At 37.3% G+C, this 19,994-nt stretch overlaps 1 protein-coding gene across 1 annotated transcript in view; it reads right to left on the minus strand.

Moving 5' to 3' along the window:
* Positions 1-19,994, minus strand: part of COL9A2 (collagen type IX alpha 2 chain) — a 447,350-nt gene that overhangs the window by 271,223 nt on the left and 156,133 nt on the right. Inside the window, exons 10-11 of the mRNA XM_044059964.1 lie at positions 16,340-16,387; positions 5,113-5,169 (exon numbers count right to left, since the gene is read on the minus strand). Coding sequence (XP_043915899.1) covers positions 5,113-5,169; positions 16,340-16,387 — 105 coding nt within the window. The remainder of the gene's footprint in view (positions 1-5,112; positions 5,170-16,339; positions 16,388-19,994) is intronic.

A 19,994-nucleotide genomic window follows, 5' to 3' on the forward strand; every position in this document is an offset into this window, starting at 1 on the left:
CTTTTAAAAAGTAACCAAAGCAGTTCATAGTAGTTGTGTAGTACATACAGCATATCTGCTCCTGGCAAGCCTTTGGCACTATTCTCTATTCAGACATTATTGATAGACTTGTAAATCTGAATATAAAAATCATAGCATTGTGCAACGGATAGCTAACTGGGTATCTTCTAAGTACTCTTGTTGATAATACCTTATCATTTGACCAAAATGCCTTCACTGTAGTTCAGAAAACTAGGTATCTACAACAGATCCAAATAAGTTTTAATTCCATTACTCATACCCCATCAGACCCATTATTGAAAATAATGGACCTTTGGCATGTATTTGTCTAAATATATCACTCAACAAGAAAGATCTCAGAGATTCTAACAAAAAGAGCAGTGGTCTCAAAAATCTTAGTTATCAGCACAGCCTTGCTCCTATCTCTCTTTATTTAGTCTCATATTGACTCCTCCATGGAGATTTGTGTCTAGACTTTTGAGCCATAAAAGATCAATCACTTTGACCTCTTGAACTAAACCATCATAAACATATAAATACAACACATTATACATACACTATATAGGGAAAACTGAAGAAGCCCATTAATATAGAATACACAAGCATGTATATTCTATGAGGGAAAAGAATGAAAAGAAAACTTTATTTAAACATTCTAACGAGTGTAAGAATTTCAGAAAGTTTTCATTTTTTTATATTAGAAAAAGTGCCTAAATTAGAAGGGTGGAAACTGGGAATTTTTTTGGAAACTAGGGAATTGCATTGGCAACTCCTGTTAGATGCTGAATAGTATCCTGGTATTAAAGATAAGTTAAATATCAACAGTGTTCTGGTCTTTAAATCAAACAAAGTTTAAAGAGATTTAGGAACTCATTTTTTTCTTATTGTTTATAAATGAAGGGTAAACATGTTGATATATTTTAGATTTTAATTACAAAATTATAAACACAGGAATTTTTAAGCATATAAAGTATATACATTTCCAAAAAAGTAATTAAGTGCTTAATCTGTTTTTGGCTTTTACTAAATAAATTCTGCCAGAAGTGAACAGCCGGCTCGCACTTTTGTGGACTCATTTATTTGATACCCCATCAAGACATAATGAAAACATTTCCAAAATGGGTTATAACTCAAAGTTTGCAGATGTATAGGAGAAAGACTTGGCCTTTTAACCTCCGGGTGTATGATGCAGAGCTAAAGTAACTTTGTATTGTTGTCAGGCACAGCAACATAAAAGGAGTTGGGGGCTCCTTAAAACAACTGTTTCATATGTGTTCTTTCAGTTTTGGTTTGTAGCTTTCATTTTGTTTTTCAATATCCCATAAATTTATCAAGTGAACACTAGGATTCTACAGATGAAACAGTTATTTTAGAACAAAGCTAAAATGAAAAGAGCATTGGGTGGAAAAAGAAAAAGCAGCAATTTATTGTGGAACAAAGAGGAAAATGGAGGCACTAATTTTATGATTTTCTTGATTAATTGGTGTTTCTTAACAAGAAAGTACAAATGTTGTAAAAGAGACTGACTAGAATGAATGAGCTCAAGTTCTATGCATTTGGAGAAGGAGAGCATGGAGATATTTACTGTGGTTAGCAGGACTAGGGAAAGAGGTACAGGAAAAGAGCCGTATCTATGGGGCACAGGAGGGAAAGACAGTGAGAATAAATAGGTCTATATTAGAATACCGAACTTTCAAATTTCGAGTGTTCTAGTATCGACCCGTTTTCAGCAAACGTTGAAAATATCGAAGAAACAGAAAACCAAATTTTTTCCTACAGAAAGAATTTGGTTGTCCGTTTCTGTTGCTTTGGTATTTTCAGCGCTGTGGTGGAAAGATACGGGTCGGGTTCAGGTAAGTGTGCAATTGTGTGGACATGAGGGTTAGGGTGGGGTAGGTGAGTTAGGGTTAGGGCTCGGGTCAGGTAAGTGTGCGATTGTGTGGATGTGAGGGTTAGGGCGGGTTAGGAGAGTTAGGGTTAGGGCACGGGTGAGGTGACTGTGCGATAGTAACGGACCTTAGGGTTAGGGTTTGGGTTAAGGTAAGTGGATAATTAGTGGTGTATGTATAGTTTAGTGTAGGGTTAGGTGTAAGAATTTAGGTGTATGTGTGTGGATTGCTGTTTGTTTGGTGTGCTTGTGTTGTGTGCATGTGTTTTGGAACAGCAAATTTTTTCCCTATGAAAAAATTTGCTGTTCTGTATGTTCGCTGTTTTAAATTTTCGATTAATAGGGTTCAATATTAGAACACTCGAAATTTTGAAAGTTTGGTTCTAATATAGACCCGAATAAATGGGGTAGGTGAAGAAATAAAATGCTATGGAGGAATAAAATATGTAATAGTTAAGATATACAAGTATGAAACTGTGGGAATAATTTAAGAGGTGAAAGGGTCAGTACTGTCTGACAAAAATGAGGGATGACTATGAGAATATTCCACAAGAGAAAGACAAGACCAGATGAATCAAATGGATAATTACACTTTATGTAGCAGAAAGAAAACAAAAATGGATAGGCAATTTTTGTAATATTTTGGGAGAAGAAACTGCATCTGTATAGGTAAATTGTTTATACTTTTGCAGAGGGTATCAAGGGGATGGGGACAGAATGAATTTCCGTGGAGTACAAAAAGACAGTAAGAAAAGGGGGGCCAGTAAAGCAAGAGGATGCATAGGAGATAATGAGTAGAGGAAGGAGGATGACAACAGTGCCATGGAACATGGAAAGTCTTCTGCACCCCAATAAAAAGTACCAGTATTCAGAAACCTGATTAGTGAAAGAGAAAGTGTAGTTTTGTTACAGTTGGCAAGTTAAAAGGGAGAAATATTAGTAAGTTAAAATAAAAAACTGGACCCTTTATGTGTATGTGTGTGTGTGTCCATCCATGTGTGTGTGTGTGTGTGTGTGTGTGTGTGTGTGTGTGTGTGTGTGTGTACGTGTGTGTGTGTGTGTGTGTGTGTGTGTGTGTGTGTGTGTGTGTGTGTGTGTGTGTGCATGTGCGCGTGTGTAAAGAGTGACAGTGACACCTATAATCATGGAGGGGTTATTAGCAGCTAGCAAAGAAATGAAAGAGCATAGGGGATGGGAGATATTTTCCGAGGAGGAAAAACATAAATGCTTAGGAATACACATTATCTCAATAATAACAAGAAAGGGTTATTAAGGTTCATAAGTTCATAGGTGTGTACTAGGCCAATGGCTCTGGAGCCTATATGAGCCTAGCCCAAGAAGATTCCCTTGCATCTTGCTGCCTGACGTTAGTTCCCAGTGCACCTGTCAAGCAAGGCTACTGAAGTGATCCCGGGGGGGAGGGGGATTTTCTATTTCCCATCCACTCGTCAAGATGGTGAGTCTCTGGGTTAGGAACGGAATCTGAAATTATTGTAATACAATTTAATGTAACCTTATGTCTGAAAAAATATGGTTATATGAGAAATGGGAGCATTAAAGGAACAGAAACTGAGGGTTGTAGCAGTGGGCAAACAGTCAAAATATTTTGGATAAGATAAGTAGGGTAGAAGTAAGTTAATATTTGCTATGCAAAGTTGATAGGATTTCCCTAGTGGTGGTAACTGAAACACTGTTGAATGATGTTAAAATACTGTACAAAGGGATTTCAGAACAAACAATGATGTCCTTATAAGGAGAGGGTGGTAAGGCAGAATAACAGTAGGAGGTATAGATGGTTGGGAGGGTGGCCTAATGGTTAAGGTGTTTGCCTTACAAACACAAGGTGCAGGTTTTGAGTCTCACAAGGGATAATTGGCTAGGCTTGAAATGGCTCGCAAAGGCAGTTAGCCTAGTACTACCCTATGAACCTATGAACCTATAAATATAAATAAAGAGGAAGGCAGAAAAATGAATATGTAAAACAGACCTCAGAATAGGTGTTTAGAGTGAATGAGGAAGCCAGAGAAGAGATGGGGCTGCTACAGTGGGAATGTGATGAAGATCGCAGTAAGCAGATAAATGGGAGAAGCAGGGGACAAGAGAAGAAAAGGATGGGGCAGAGTTTTAGAAATCAACCAGATGCAAAAATAAATGCTATGCTGGAAGAAGAGAAGACAGATAAAAATATGAGAAACTAATGTCAAGATGTGAAATAGTGAGTAATAAGATGAGATTTTTATTATAGTAGAGAGTCGATTATCTGAACTAATTGGGACCTAGGGTAGTTCGGATAATCAAACTGTTCAGATAATCAAACATATAATTTAACTGGATAAAAAACTTCTAAAATATTGCTTTTTCTGCATGCAAGGAATACCCTTTTCAACCATTCAGCGATTCCAGTGGACAATAAAGAATATTTTTCACACACGAGCGGGATACAAGCTCAAATAACATGCACAAGTGAGTACATATGATATAATGTTTACATATTCAGACTTTATGACTTTTCCTACCCGAAATCTTTGGAAGGCTGCATTCGGATAATCGATGTTTCAGATAACCAACATTCGGATAACAAACTCTCTACTGTATATCCTTTCACTTCTATACCTTTCTGGCCAGCAAGCTAGCACCATGTTCACTCTATTTCGTTTCTTCTAACAGCAAAATTTGTGATATGTTTTCCTTGTTACCCCTTCTGCTCTTTCAGCAACTATGTGATATTGCATACCATGCTTTGGGCTCAGATTATGCATAGAAAGCATCAGCTCTAAAATGCAATACCTAAAGGATGATTAAATAAGCAATCTGTTTGTCAGGAAATTAATATACTAATTACAGCCTGGTAAGCAGTTTCCTTTATCACTATTTAGCATTCCAATAACTCGGAGGAAAGTGGAAATACCTGTCATACATTGGTAAAGAGTGTCACCAGCAGTGCTTTACAACTGTAGTTATATTGTGTAAACACGTACTAAAGTCATTTAACTCTCAGATGACATGCTTTTCCTTGCTACCCAAAGAATCCTACATTCCTTTCATGAAATACTCCTGTGATGACAGACCAGCATCCTGTTGACTGATGCAGATAATGCTACTGACTAGAGCAAATGCCACGCCCAAGATATGCAGTGGCAAAAACACTTTGTGATAAAATGAAAGAGGGCAAAAATTATTGAAATATGTTACCTCTTATTTTAATAAAATGGTCAAGTGCCTACCTTCAGTCCTTGAAGTCCTTGGGGCCCTTTAGGTCCTGGAGGGCAGTTAGTTGGACACTAGAAAAATAGATCAGAAACTAATTAAGACTTGCTAAAGAATAATGTTTTTATATAACTGCCCATGGTTATTTTAACAGAAGCTGAGTACCTGATTTCACAATATGTTTCAATTTTCAAAAAATGCAGCACATTAGGTTTTTAAATGGGTAGGTAAACAAGTGGTATCTAAAATACCATTAGTTGCCTTCCTTTCATTTAGTCTTCATCCACAATATTACACTTCAAAAATATGTGACGACAACAGGGACAAAACATGCTTTACTGGTAATGTTTATTAGGCAGCACTCGCCAACAATAGTCTCAAAAGCCAGATACATCCATGCATTAATACAACATGTAAGGGAATATTGATGAACCACTGATGAAGATGAAACCCAAATGAACCACAAAACAGAGAGGCCAACTAATACCAAAAAACACTTTAATAAAACAAACAAAAAAAACTTCCAATTCTAGATTTAAGGGGAATATACAGGCTGACAAACAATAATAGAATGTACCATAGTTTCTAGATTTGCTATGAACACAACAGTCCTTTTGGTCTACTATAACATGTGACGATCTAACAAAACTCTTCCAATCTAGCCAGGCAAAGACTTGGTGCTACTTTAGACTTATGGTCATCCATTTCCTGAAGTGCAGTGTAGTCTTACAAACTTAGGAATAAAAGGAAACATTTGGAATTCCATAGACTGTAAAAAATATCACCTGAACTATCAGGCTTTGTTTTATGTTGTATATACATTAGCATGCATTACTGTACAAAATATCACATTGCCTTGTTTATATGATTACTTAATAGTTTTCAATACCCTTAATTCAGCAATTTTGAAAACCTGACAGTGCAAATTGCTTTCTGTGTTAGTAGACCAAAACAGTAATTATGGGCATGATGAATCTATACTACTGATCACCAAGAGTAAACAGTATTTGCAGGCTATAGTTCCCCAGAAAAACAAATATTTAAACAGAAATTTTGGATCTCTAGCATTCCAGAAATAATTTCTTACAAAACGTATGCCACAGAATATGTTTCCATGAACTATATAAACCACTGAAAATTATTAGCCATTTTATGATACAAGAATCTGTACAGATGACTGAAGAAGACAATGTTAGTCAACAGTTCAGAAACAGTCATCTTCTGTACTGAATTGGAACTAGAGTAGTTCTGTGGGTCATCTATTGACAGGCAGTGCTCTCTTTCACTTGTGGAAAGGAAGTAGGCATTCTGGAAGTAGCAATGTTAGGAAGATTGAGTAGAATTAGAAGTGATTTACTAAAAGGGTTTGAAGCTGACAAGTGAGAAGGAGGAAACTATCCATTTCATGTCCCACCCATAACACATACATCACTTCCTCTGTAACACCTACGTTGTTAGCTCACCTCTTATCCTGTCATTCAGGCATAGATGCACATCTCAAGACAACTTATTTATTATACTTATGGAGTCATGATAGCAGGAAACGTACATGATAGCACAGAGAGTGGTAAGAATGTGAGTGAGCTAAACTAATGGCAGGGGAAAAGTAAGTCAAACTATAATAGTATTAGTAGTAAAGACAAATAGCAAAGTAAAAAAAGATCACTTTGAAACAAGTTAAAAATGGGATGGAGGAGGTAAAACAGAGAGAGATTAAGTTTAGTGGCCACTGGCCTGCTGATGTGGATCAGAAAAATTAAGTGAGCTACAGGAGATGGAAGCATGGGAGGTTAAGCTTTGTTTTTAAATTACCTCAAGCAGGAATGGGCATGCTGAACACAAGAGAAGTACTAATGAATGGTTTGGAGCCCAAGAAACAAGACAGAATGCTAGCAGCAATACATCAAGTAGGAAGTACAAAACAGTGTATGCGGAAGGTACTCATAAGGTTGTGTGGAAATGCAAACAGAGCCAAAATGGATGGTGAGAAACATATCAAGGGATAGGGTGGAGTTGATAAAGTATAGTGGGAAAAGGAAAATATAAAAATGAGACAAGAAGGGAAAGCATTACAATAGCAGTCAGGAAGGGAGGGGAAATGAAAATGCAGCAGACATGTACCAATGCATGTGAAATGAAAGTTCATCAGACATGTACCAATGAGTAGGGAGGGCGGCCACGGTGGTGCAGCGGTTAGCGTTGTCACCTCACAGCAAGAGGTTCTCTGGTTCAATCCTCGGCTGGGGTGCCTACTGTGCTGAGTCTGCATGTCCTCCCTGTGGTTGTGTGGGTTTCCTCCAGGTGCTCCGGTTTCCTCCCACATCCCAAAGACATGCTGTAGGTGGATTGGACACTCTAAATTGGCCCTAGGTTTGAGTGAGCGTGTGTGTGTGTGCCTTCCATGGAAGGTTGGGCGCTGCTGGCAACTCGACACTGTAAAACTCTACTGCCAATCATGAGCGGACAGGTGATCCGCTGTGGCGATCCCTAACTGGGAAAAGCCGAAAGAAGAAGAAGATGTACCAATGAGTAGGGAAAAGAAAATTCAGCAGACATGTACCAATGCGTTTGAAGAGACAAACATTATTAGCACAAGAAACATGAAGATTTGCCTAGAAGGCACCATGAAGTTAAAACATCCAAATGAGTGGGAAAGGAAACAAATGAGTCAAGACAGCAAAACAGAAGAGGAATACTGGAGTAATGACAAAAAGTAATCAGAGAGGAAGATCGGTTAGGAAAAGGAACAAGGATACAAAGTGAGTGCTGCTGAAGCAGCTATTATAAAGGTGAAAAGTTTTAATATGGGAAAAGTTTACTTAGAGCCTCATACCAGAAATCAGTAAGACCATAGGATCATAGGAGGTTACTAAGCTGATTACCCTAGGGCCCTTACAAGTCTAGAGAAGTTTTCCCCTTATATCTACGATTAGCACCTATCACCCCCTGTCCAAGAGGGACATAGGTGGAACCCCTGGGGTGAATTTACGGTTACCTATCTAATCATTCAGATTGCGTTTGAAGAGGGCCAATGATGTGCTCTGCTTGACATGAAGCTGGAGTCTGTTCCAAAGGTCTGGTAACCTCTGAAAGACAAATCTGTCCCTCCAGCAGGTTCTATCAATTTCACATACCAGGTTAAGGCCATTAGAGCAAGTAACCCGTGTACCATTTGACTTATAGATATGCTGCATTTCCAATAAATCAGGGTCAAAGATTGCCTTATATGCCAGACAGAGATCTCCTCTCAATAGTATGTATGAAACAGAATAAAGTGACAGTGATATCAGATGATCCTGATAGGACAGATGCAAAAATGTTAGAATATGAAGGGCTACACAGCATGTCTTAATAATGCATTTGGGTAGAAAGGGTCTGATATATAACATAATCACAAAATAAAGTACCGAGGTACACAGCAGGGAGATTTTTGCAGGAAGATTTGTAGTTCTATGCCTTTCCTCAGCAGTCCTAGCAGCCCTACATGTAATCACAGTAGGAAAACCTTAGAACTCCAAAAGGTTGGTGAAAATTATGGAGAAAATAGTTCTGCATGCATATCATAAGTGACCTAAATTTCATAGGCATTCTAAGAATAATGGACCAGGAAGATGAAATGAATGGCAATTTTTGGGTTGCTTTTCCAGATGGAGGCGAAATGCCTAGCTGTCTTTCATCAGCAGGCATCAGAAAAGGAACCCCACAAACTTCAGAACATTAAGGAAAAAATACTCCAGTTTAAGCAGTCTGCTCTCAGAGTGCTAAACATTCAGCAATGGTGCTTGGTGACTCACTGGTGGAACTAGACAGTGCCTCAGCAGAAACCGTGAATGTTGGCACAGCATTACAAAATGGTTATAATACTTACCTGCAAGAAAATCAGGCAATTGCAGGATTAATGGTTAAAACGCTGTCATTGAAGAAGCTATGGGATGATTCTGAGGGACAGACTAGTGCAATTTTGAAAATACTAATTCTGGAAAGATAGGTAAGAGAAGTCCAATGGATGTGCTGTATCTGGACTTCAGTATGACTTTTGCCACCACTCTTCAGGGGATGTTTGTAAGGAAATTAAATGTTATGAAGCCCAAAATATCAAAGCAGATGAATATATATATATATATATATATATATATATATATATAAATTTCTTATTCTTTTTCTTTGAATGGAAATTAAAAATTAAAAATATGTTAGATTAATTGATGTAGACACCAACGTAAATAATTGTTTTTTTTGTTTGCTATTTCATTTGGATGACAATATACTGTTTCATTGTGTTTAAAATTTTAATAAAAATTTTCTGAAAAAAAAGCACTGCTTTACAGAGAGATTTTTGGAGTTTCTGAAATGCTTTGTCGGAAACTGATGCACCTTGCAATTCAGTTAAGGTATTCAAGAATGTGTGTGACAAAGAAAGGGAAGCTGTTTAGGGGTTAACTGAAATGGTTAGGCATATACCCTATGTCTTCTTCATCCACCTGTATTTCTTAGAAACCGCAAGCTATAATAACACTATTAAAACAACATAAAGACAGGCAATATGACCCTTAAAACTTTTTATTAATTCAAACTCCACTGAAGGCTTATGCACATACCTCTCAACTGTCAAGATTTTCCCAGAATATCCAGATTTTGGCCTTATATTTTAGTCTGTTCCCCATAAAATTTGTGTTTTTCTGGCAAAACACTGAGGAATGAAGTCACTAAGTAACGACATACAATTGAGTTTCAGGCTTCATATCCCTCTGACGATGCATGCTAACAAAATCCTGTTATTCTAGCAACATTCTAAATTTATAAGAGCAATATTTAAAATCTGTCCCTATTTTGGGGCTCTCATCCCCCCATTAATTTAGGCTTTGATCAGACGTTTTTAGCTAAGAGGTTGAAAGGTATGCTTGTGCAGAGGAACCAAAGGATTAAAAAAAGTTTTAAGGGTTGGTAAACCTGTCTTTTTATTGTTTTAGGAGTGTTCGCATCTGGAGTGCTAGTGACCCAGGAGCAGTTAATATCCCAAATCCAGAGGGCTATGGGAGATCTAATAACTCATGATCTATGGAGTCATTCAATGGAGGGATAACTGCAAAAGTCTGCAACATCCACTGTCCCTATAAAAAGGTGGAGATGTAGCTGTGAATTGACAAACTATAACTGTGGCTGCCAATGGAGTGGTCATACAGGATGCAAGCAGGTAAATGGATGCTTATTCTCTGTGTACCATTTCATTGCTCCTACAGCAGAGGTAGGTATCCCCTGGCATTTGTACCAAACAGCAACACTGTGCACATTTTGCATGGTACAACACCAGGGACCAACTTGATCAGTGACATTACAGCTTTAGTGTTTTTTTCTTTTTACTTTTCTAACATAATTATCTGCAAACATGAGTATATTTGTTAAATGTAATTAATGGCAAATACTCTAAATGTAGTTTAAATGTATGTGCATGTCCAGTTACTCCATATATAGCTCCATAGTATAATGTTTCTGGCGCGTAAATATCTTTCAAAAGTTACAGTTATGATTTTTAGTACTTGGCTAAGAAAGGGTTGCTTGTCCCTGTACTTTAACATTCTGAGACAGGAACTGTTGTGAAGGCCATAATATATATACATAAAAGATGTCACCTCCTGCGATGTAACTGTTGAAAAGGCATCTGTCATTTGCCTCTGTCCACAAGTAAGAAGAATATAAAAGTGAATAAATAAGTACTAACTGATGTGATATTGTCATAGGGTATCTGGTACCTCAAGAAGCACAGTGTAGCAGATGGAAAAAATAAGTCTACAAATAGCAGATATGATGCTACAGTATATAACATATAAAATGGATGCAAGGAGCTGTAAAGAACATGGCTGTTAGGCAGGCGAGGTGGGCAAAAGTAGACTAGCTGAACATGGTCTTGCAGGGTAAAATCTGTTCTTGTCCTACTAAAGGTATGATACACACAGAAATATTACAAGCATGAGCATTAATGCCCTTCTAGCTTGCCAGTATACCAAAACATGTGTTCCCAATAAGTGGCCAGGCTGTTTTTAAAAATATATAAACTAGCACTTATTTTAATGTAATTTGGTAGTCTGTTCAATGCATCAGCTGCTCTGTCAGAGAACCAGTTAGTACACTTCTCATTCCTCTAGAATCTTCTACACAGGTTATCTGATGATTCTCTAGTACTTTTTGATAACCCCAAACATTCCCAGAGGTAGTTATCTCTAAATGCCGAATAAGACCTCCTCTTAGATATGTGTAAGAGACACTGTAGAAGTTCAGATATTTTAGTCTTTCATAATAACTTAGATTTTCACATCCATGGATGCCCTTGGTGTATTTCCGCTGTACTCTTCCCAGTTTACTCATGCTTGTTTTCTTATAGCATTTCCATACTGTTCTGTTATTCCATACTCAAGTTTGGGTCTAATGTAACTAACAAACAGTGACTTCATTATTTCAGATTTCCTAGACTTTATAAATCTTTTTGTACAACCTATAGTTCTATAACTATTATTAACCAACTGGTTGATATGATTAGAAAAACTCATAGCTGGATCTACCCATATACCCAGGTCCTCAAATGAGTCTACAGTTTCAATCACTGTGTGCTGTATTAAATATTCACCTTTCAACTTATGTCTCCCAAATCTCATATGCTTAGTTTTTGATGTATTTATCAGCATATTATTCTCCTGTACCCAAATAGTCAATTTAATCACATTATTTTGCAGATATGCCTTATCTGTAACACATGTAATCAGTTTAACCAATTTCAGGTCATCTGCATAAAGACTGTAGAACACCTCAGATGAAAAAGTAAGGTCTGAAAGATACAATCTAAACAAGCAAGGGCCTAGGACAGAGCCCTGTGGGACACCCTGACTGTAACCAAGGATTGCACATAACAGTTGCTCTATGATACTTGCCATGTCCTATTTGTAAGCCATACAGCTATCCATGTTATCAAGAGTATATTAATACCTAGTTGTACTCATTTATTGATAAGTGTTGTGTGTATGACCCTGTCAAATGCTGAAGTTTATTATATCACAGCACATTTTTCATTCATAGCTGTTTTTGTATTCTTATAGAATGTCATATTACTTGTGGTAATAGATCTATTTTCATCATATGCATGCTGATATGTGGTTTCAGGTCCCAGCATATCCAATTCTGACAATAACTTATCCAATATTACCTTCTCCATTACTTTTTCCACAACATGAAAGTAGACTTAAGGGTCTATATGACTCTGGGGTTTTCTTACTCCTCCTTCCCTTAAAGATTAATAAGTGCATGGTTCCAATCTTGGGGAATCTCCCCGTATTTATATGGCCTACTGAATAATAGATATAATGGTACTGTAAGTTCTTGCTGAAGTGTTCTCAGGTCATTGTTACTTATTCCGTCTCCTCCCTGTGCTTTGTTTGGATCCAATTTGCGAGGTTCTTTTTCAAAATGATAATTTGACTCCAGTATCTAGGGTTACCTGGATGTCACTAGGACAACGTATCACCCCTTTTGTGGATCCAAACTGTTTTGCATAAGATTTTGTAAATATATCTATAATCTCTTGTGTCTGAGAGTAAATTTTAGAGTCTGCACACAGTTTATCAGTTTGTGTATCTTTACTCCTTCCATATCTTATGCATCTTTAAAAAGGTTTCCTGTTATGCTCAATATCTTTATAGAAATTTTCTTAAAATTTTTCATGATCTTGTCTCACACTGTGCTTTATCTGTTTCTCCAGCTTGTTTATTTCAGTTTTCAAAGTGTAGTTCAACCTCTCTTCCATTTCTTATATTTTTGTCTCTCACCTTAATCAGATATTTTGTTTTTATGGAAATATATCCCCTGACATTGTATGCCTAGATCCTGATGTCAAACATTGTTTTGATTATTTTGCACTCAGTTTTTCTTTCAAAACATTTCACATTCCGTCTACAGTTTTTCCACTGAACACCTTACTCCAGTTAGTTTTACATGGTGACTGTTTTGCTTTCATATAATCTGTAATTAACCTTCTGTGCATTGGTTTACATTTCAATTTGGCAAAATTATCTAGCAACAAATTAATCTTTACAGCCCCATGATCGCTGCACATTAACAGTGGTAAAACTTAACTTGAAGTAACAGTAATTTCTTTAGGAACACAAACAATGTCTAGTATGTTCTGTCCCCTGGTAGTTTTTTTTTTACAATCTGAAACAATTGTTGTTCCTGAATATACGTTCTGGATAAATTTCCTTGCTAACTTTGTTGAATCAATGTTATTGTAGTCTATTTCTGTAAATTTAAGTCCCCAGCTAATATTATTTGTCCCTGCTGTGTTTCATGCAAGAAATGTACGAATTCCTCTATGTCATCTGCACTTGACTTTAGTGGTCTATACACTCCAACAATTGTTATATGTTCCAGGGTTGTCTTTATTGTCATAGCTACACAGTCTATTGGTGTTATTATTGAACATGTAATAATCACAGGTCCCATAGCTATCTTTAATCCCTATCATAACACCTCCACCTAATTTTTTGTTAGAATGTCTGTTACAGTAAAAACATTTATACCCTGACAGAACTGGTTTCCAGTCATTGTTCTTTAACCATGTTTCACAAACAATAAGATCATTTTTGTGGGAACACAGTACATTTTCCAATAAAAAAAATGTTATCATTAATGCTCCTAGCATTAACAACCATCAGAGATGCATCAAATGTTGCTCTCTGTGAATTGTTACATTTTTGACCTGGCAAAACTCCTGCCTAATGTTTGTCAAATATTGCAAACTATCTGCTGCAAAAGGAGGGGAGTAGCAATGAAGACTGTTCAAGACAGAAATTATAAGAAAGAAGGCTTCCTCAGCCATCCATACAGAACTTATCTTCTGGGCTAGCAGGGGATTGAAGGTTAGAATATGATGGATGGGTGGATGGATAGGTAGATGGGTGGATGAAAGGGTGGATTTGTGAAAGGACGGATGGGTACTGGAAGGATGAATATGTGGCCAGATGGTGCAGGAAGTCATCAAGAAGATAGAGAAGTTGAAAATGGGCATGAATGAAGAACTCTTGAAAAATAGGCGAGAGTGTGGGACCCCTTAAGATGCCAATCAGGGTTCAGAATGACAGTGCTGGTAAAGTCAGTCTGACACTTACAAAGAGGAGTGGCACTGCTGCCTGTAGAATGGCATATGATGTCCCCTAAAATAATGAGGCATGGATTGTACAATGGTGTCAGGAGAACTCTATACTAGAGATTCTGAAATAGATTCTCAGGAAGTTGGCTGCAATTACTGTATAGGACTTGCTATGGGAGTTCCTGACGGAAAATGGGCAAGTAGATGAGCCCTATGCATGGTTTAATGGAGCAGAAGTCTTGTCACTTAACACTGAACTCAAGTGCCACATTAAAAAAGTGATCATATTTTAAATAGGATGGAAAAGAAAATATTTTTTGTGCAAAAAAGTCAAAGGAAAAAAAGTATGTTCTTTTTCTCAGCAAAAGGGTGACCTTGGTGCCAATGATATTATATAGCAGGGATTGTCAGAATACAGGGCGTTACAAATATCATTTTCAGTCAAACGGCCATCCACAGTCTTCTAGTTTCAGACTGTGCATTCACTTTTTATTTTGTATATGTTTTTTGGTCCTCACTGCATTAGTCATCTGCATCATCTTCCAGCAACTAATATGTTCACTTATTTTCTGTTCTGTTGGCTCATCCCCTATAGGGGGTCCCTCTTTCTTGTAGGGATTTGCCTTTTTGATCCCTATACTTTTGCGCCATAAAAAAAAAGAAAAGAAAAGAAAAAAATTGATGGGATGAGATCTGGAAGGTGGTAATGCACCATCAAAATCTGGATCAGATTTGTGCTTACTCCTATTGCTTTTATCCCCACTGGCCAGCAAGCACATTGCCAAAGCATGACCTATGTAACTGAAGTAAAAAGAGTTGCATACTTCTCCAAATCCACATTCTGGCTAGAGGGTAAGGCACATCTTGGTGCACTCAGGAGTCTACTCTTATCTCTGTGCTCAGGTCAGCACCTGGACACCTGCCAGGTGAAGTTAAAGTAGTGGGCTAAAGTCACTACCCAAAGCCTGGAATGGATAAACTAGTACTGGCTGCAAACTGTATAATTTCATAGACAGTTGCTCAAGATGTAGGAACTGCTAACTGGACCTTAGCTTCTAAAGTTTTACTCAGAGACCCAGTCCTCTGTACAACAAAGTTAATTTGAGTTCATTAGTTTCAATCCATTGTGTGGACAAAGACTGAAGCCCACTGATGTTAAACTGAAGTAAAATGTCAAGTGGCAAATGAATAGCTTTTGTAAGAAATCTCGTATATTATGATCGTGCTTCAGTACAGATTAATGAGAGTCCACGATTTTGGAAAACAACAGAAGTTAAGGAAGAGGGAAATCCCTAGAAATCAGAATGGTTCCAGACATCATTACTAGTCACCTGCACACTGAAAAGTGGATGAATGGGGTGAATCTAATAGCTATAGGACAGTTCATGCAATATCCTTTTACTAAAACAACAGTTTGTGAACAAAACAAGACAAATCAAAATACAGAAGTATATACAAGTAAATTAATTCAAAATACAGAAGTATGTACAATTAAATGTATTCCAAATTCATACTATATACAATTAAATGGATTCAAAATATAGAAGTACTGTATATATATTTAAATCTATCCTCTCTATGGTGCGTGCTGCCCCTTGTAATATAATCAAGTCAGGGAGTGTGCCTTCTCAGAGAAAAAGAAACACCAAGTTCATTACAATCTCAAAAGAAAACTCACCTTTTTGATAAAACACCACTATCTCTAGATTGAAAAAATATGGTCAACAAAGTCATCATCAGGGGTGGCCTCAGCCTTCTCAGTTTTGACCCAGGAAGACTTTAAGAAGTGTCTTTCATTCATATATACCAACATCAGTAAGTTGCTATTTTATAAGAAAAATGCAAGACCATTAAATGTGAAACACAGCTTTCTTGCACAGTATAAGTCTTGTATGTAATACCTAATGCACAGGAAAGACTTGTGCAGCAGGATGATATAGCTGTGCATTATTACTGACATGATCAGTGATTAATGTAATTCACTATCTATGCAAAATGCAAATATATGTTAAAGAAATAGAGTTCAGAGATTACACATTAGTAAGTTTGCTACCATGCCTGCAGAAAAGAAACCAGCAGAAGGTCTGAAGACTAATTTAACATATTCTTACCACAAACTCTGCGCTGCCATCTAGACTTGTAAGGTTACCAGTGGGGCCCTGAAATTAAGAAAATGGCAGTATGTTAGAGACCAATCTAAATTCACTTCTAGTCATTGTCCACTAAAAGTTCTGAGGAACTTCAACTTCCGAGTGTTATTTTAAGACATTTTAATTCTACACTTCAGTAAATGTTTTTATATTTCGATAAAGGTTTCCTGCAAAGCCAAGGAACATGAAAGCTCTTTCATCTTAAACAAAAACTGTAAAAGATAACTAGATAGAACTTGTAAATCTTTTCAGTCATCTAATTTACCTTCATTATTTCTAATAGCTATGAACTAGAGCTCTCAGATTAAATTCTGCAAACTAGTAAGTTTCTAGAAAAATCAAAACTCACCATGGAACAACCTTTCTCCTAAAAAAACTTCAATGGCCTGAACTCCAACACCAAGTCCTCCTGCCACAGCTCCACCTAACCCACCCTATCCTTCACCATCTCCTTGCTTGTCCATCTCTGACTAATCTTATCTCCTGCTATATCCCCAAGTGCAATCTTCATAGCTCTGACCACCTCCTATTGTATATCTCCAAACCTAAAAAATCCATTGGTAAGATACTTTACAGCCACTCTGTCACCTCTGCCTGGAACATTCTCTTCATATGTGCACACTTGACAATACCCACAGTTTTAAAATAGCATTAAAGGAATTCCTGCGTACCTCTTGGATCTGCTCATGCAATGACCCCACCTGAACAACTTCCCCCTTGCCTCTCTTTCAACTGCTAAGGCCCCATCTTCTTTCTACCTCAACTGCCAAAGTAGCTCAAATTTCTGATCTTACTTCCATCACAACTAACTTCCCTCCAATCAATCTTCCTTCAAAACTAACTTCCCTCCAATCACTCTCCTCTGTCAGCTACTCCTCAGGTTTCTGAGTCCTCTTATTGCATAACGATGCAAGACTGTCTTGCTGACTTCTCTTATGACATAAATTGTTTTAAATCCTTGACATTCATAGTTAGTGTAAAATGTTCCTATGATTTACTCATCTGTCTTTTCTTTGTATGATGTATTTCTTAGTAGCTTTGTATAATGATTAATCACACTTTTTCTTTAATTTTTGTATTACTCACTGCATTGCTAAATGCTGTAATGGAGCTTTTCTCCTCGGGTCTCTGCTGAAAAAGGGCATCTTACCCAGTCAGACTAATCCAGTTAACAAATGTTCGCTAAATAAATAAATATAACACTATCTTCAACAATAGTCACTACTCACATCATCAATCACGTCCTTTCGGCTATACTTACTGGTGACCTAGCCATCCAATAAATCACTGTCAATCACAAAAGAGAATCTAATAGGTTTCCTGTCAGTAATATGTACAGTGTATAACCATGGTAAAAAAACTCATACCTTTATTTTCTCAACAAAATAGCAGAAAACCTGATAAAACTCACATTTCTTCTGCAGTTCACTGAAATGAGCTGCTTTTACTCCTAGAGCATTTACTATTCCTTGTCATAAGCTTTCACACTATATATATATATACATACATACATACAGTACACCTATACACAACCATGACTTCAGAGCAATGTGCACTGCTGTGTAGTAAGCAACCAAAACTAGTTCAACTATAGCTCAAGCTGACCAAAATAAAATGCACGAGATACAGGTTGGTTAAGTGAATGGTCAACATAATGGACGGCAACCAATTTCTTACTTCTATACTGTTAAAAATCTGCAAAAAAGATTTGCAAAACTCCTATAAGCATGTATCATAAGCAGCATATTGTCATTTTACTGGCTCTTAAAATCACAACAAAACATAGATCTTTGATAGCTCAGAGTGAATAAACCAATCAATTTTATTTACAAACATATTCTACTACTAGTTAACCAACAGCACATTATAAACAAAAAAGTTTAATTTGGCTTTGAAATATTCAGCTTATAAAAACCTTGTTGCAAATTTACCTCGCGGTTAGGTTTAAAATAAAATTCAAATAGAAGAGCAAAAACTGGTCTGTTTGCAGATGCATGTGGGATCTAACTGGCAGGATCTCTGCAAAATGGTTAAAATTATGTACACAAATATTTTACAAATCTTCCTTTATTAAGGCATTATAAGAGGCATGCACATTTCTCCAGTAAATTAAAAGGATTTCAGCGCAACAGTTTAATAAATGTACAATGAAATATGGGTGGTTAATAATGCACTAAGGCAAGCCAGCCAGTCTCCACTCATCATTGGCTCACTAGTTGTAGAAATATTTTACCATTTTATGGGATTATCAGTATAGAATATATGTAGCATGTAGCCTTCAGTTGTCAGACTTGTTAGCCTTTAAGAAGTAATGTTACCCATTGTGGTATTTTTCACCTCACACACACACACACACACACACACACACACACACACACACACACACACACACACGCACACACACACACGCACACACACACACACACACACACACACACACACACACACACACACACACACACACACACACACACACACTTATTCCTTAATCTTGGAAGGAATTGTGCAATATACAAAGCATTTTTTATTTATGTTTCATATTAGGTTCCCTGATCCTGTATTAGCTTCACCAACGGTGCATTCCAGACACAGATTTTGAAATAAAACTGTGTGAGCCATTTCTGTACACTAGGCAGAGGTCACCTCCAAGTAACCTATAAGAAACAGATGACAATGACAATTTCTGAAGACTTTCTGAACAGTTAAAGGTTTCTGGTAAAGAGCTATTGTACTTTTTCATATTGCTTTTTCAAAGGCTACAAAGTGCAGCATTGTATTCAATAACATGTTGAATTAGTGAGATAAAATTGATAAAATTACCTCCTGGAATGACTGAACATGATGTTTAGAATTAAATGGGATAAAAAAATGCTTTCCTAACTTTGATAGGGTCATATTGGTCAAAATTTAATCTGTTGCTTGCAATTGTCTCTAGATTTATAATGGTGGCGTGTGTGTGTCTGTGTGTGTGTGTGTGTGTGTGTGTGTGTGTGTGTGTGTGTGTGTGTGTGTGTGTGTGTGTGCATGTGTGCGCGTGTGTGTGTGTGTGTGTGTGTGTGTGTGTGTGTGTGTGTGTGTGTGTGTGTGTGTGTGTGTGTGTGTGTGTGTGTGTGTGTGTGTGTGTGTGTGTGTGTGTGTGTGTGTGCGTGTGTGTGCGTGTGTGTGCGTGTGTGTGTGCCTGTATGGGTGGTCACATTATGGGGGTTAGATAGGGGATTCAGACTGCGGATGTAAGTTTATGTGTGTATAACTCTGTTTGGGATTGTGTGTGTGGATGAATGGGTAACACTCTTCTGATCACATTTACTTCCTCTACAGACACCCAAACATACTTCCACATACATGCACACACTAACAAACACACCTCACTCCCATGTCTGCACTGAACTTACCTGCACCATGACATCTTCCACTGACATCAATGGGTGGCCACCAGATTTTGATGGTGTTAAATTGTTCTTCTGATTGTGGGAATTTATGCAGCCAAGTGATTCTCTGAATTGTTCAGCAGCATATATCAGTAGCTACAGGCATTTCTGAGGGAGAGCACATGGCCAGTTAGCATTAGCCACTCCTGTCAGCTGCCCCATAGCCATCTACCATGGTCTGCAGGTTG

Source organism: Protopterus annectens, chromosome 1.part2, assembly GCF_019279795.1.
Source record: "Protopterus annectens isolate FY-2018-M chromosome 1.part2, PAN1.0, whole genome shotgun sequence".
NCBI classification, from domain to species: domain Eukaryota; kingdom Metazoa; phylum Chordata; order Ceratodontiformes; family Protopteridae; genus Protopterus; species Protopterus annectens.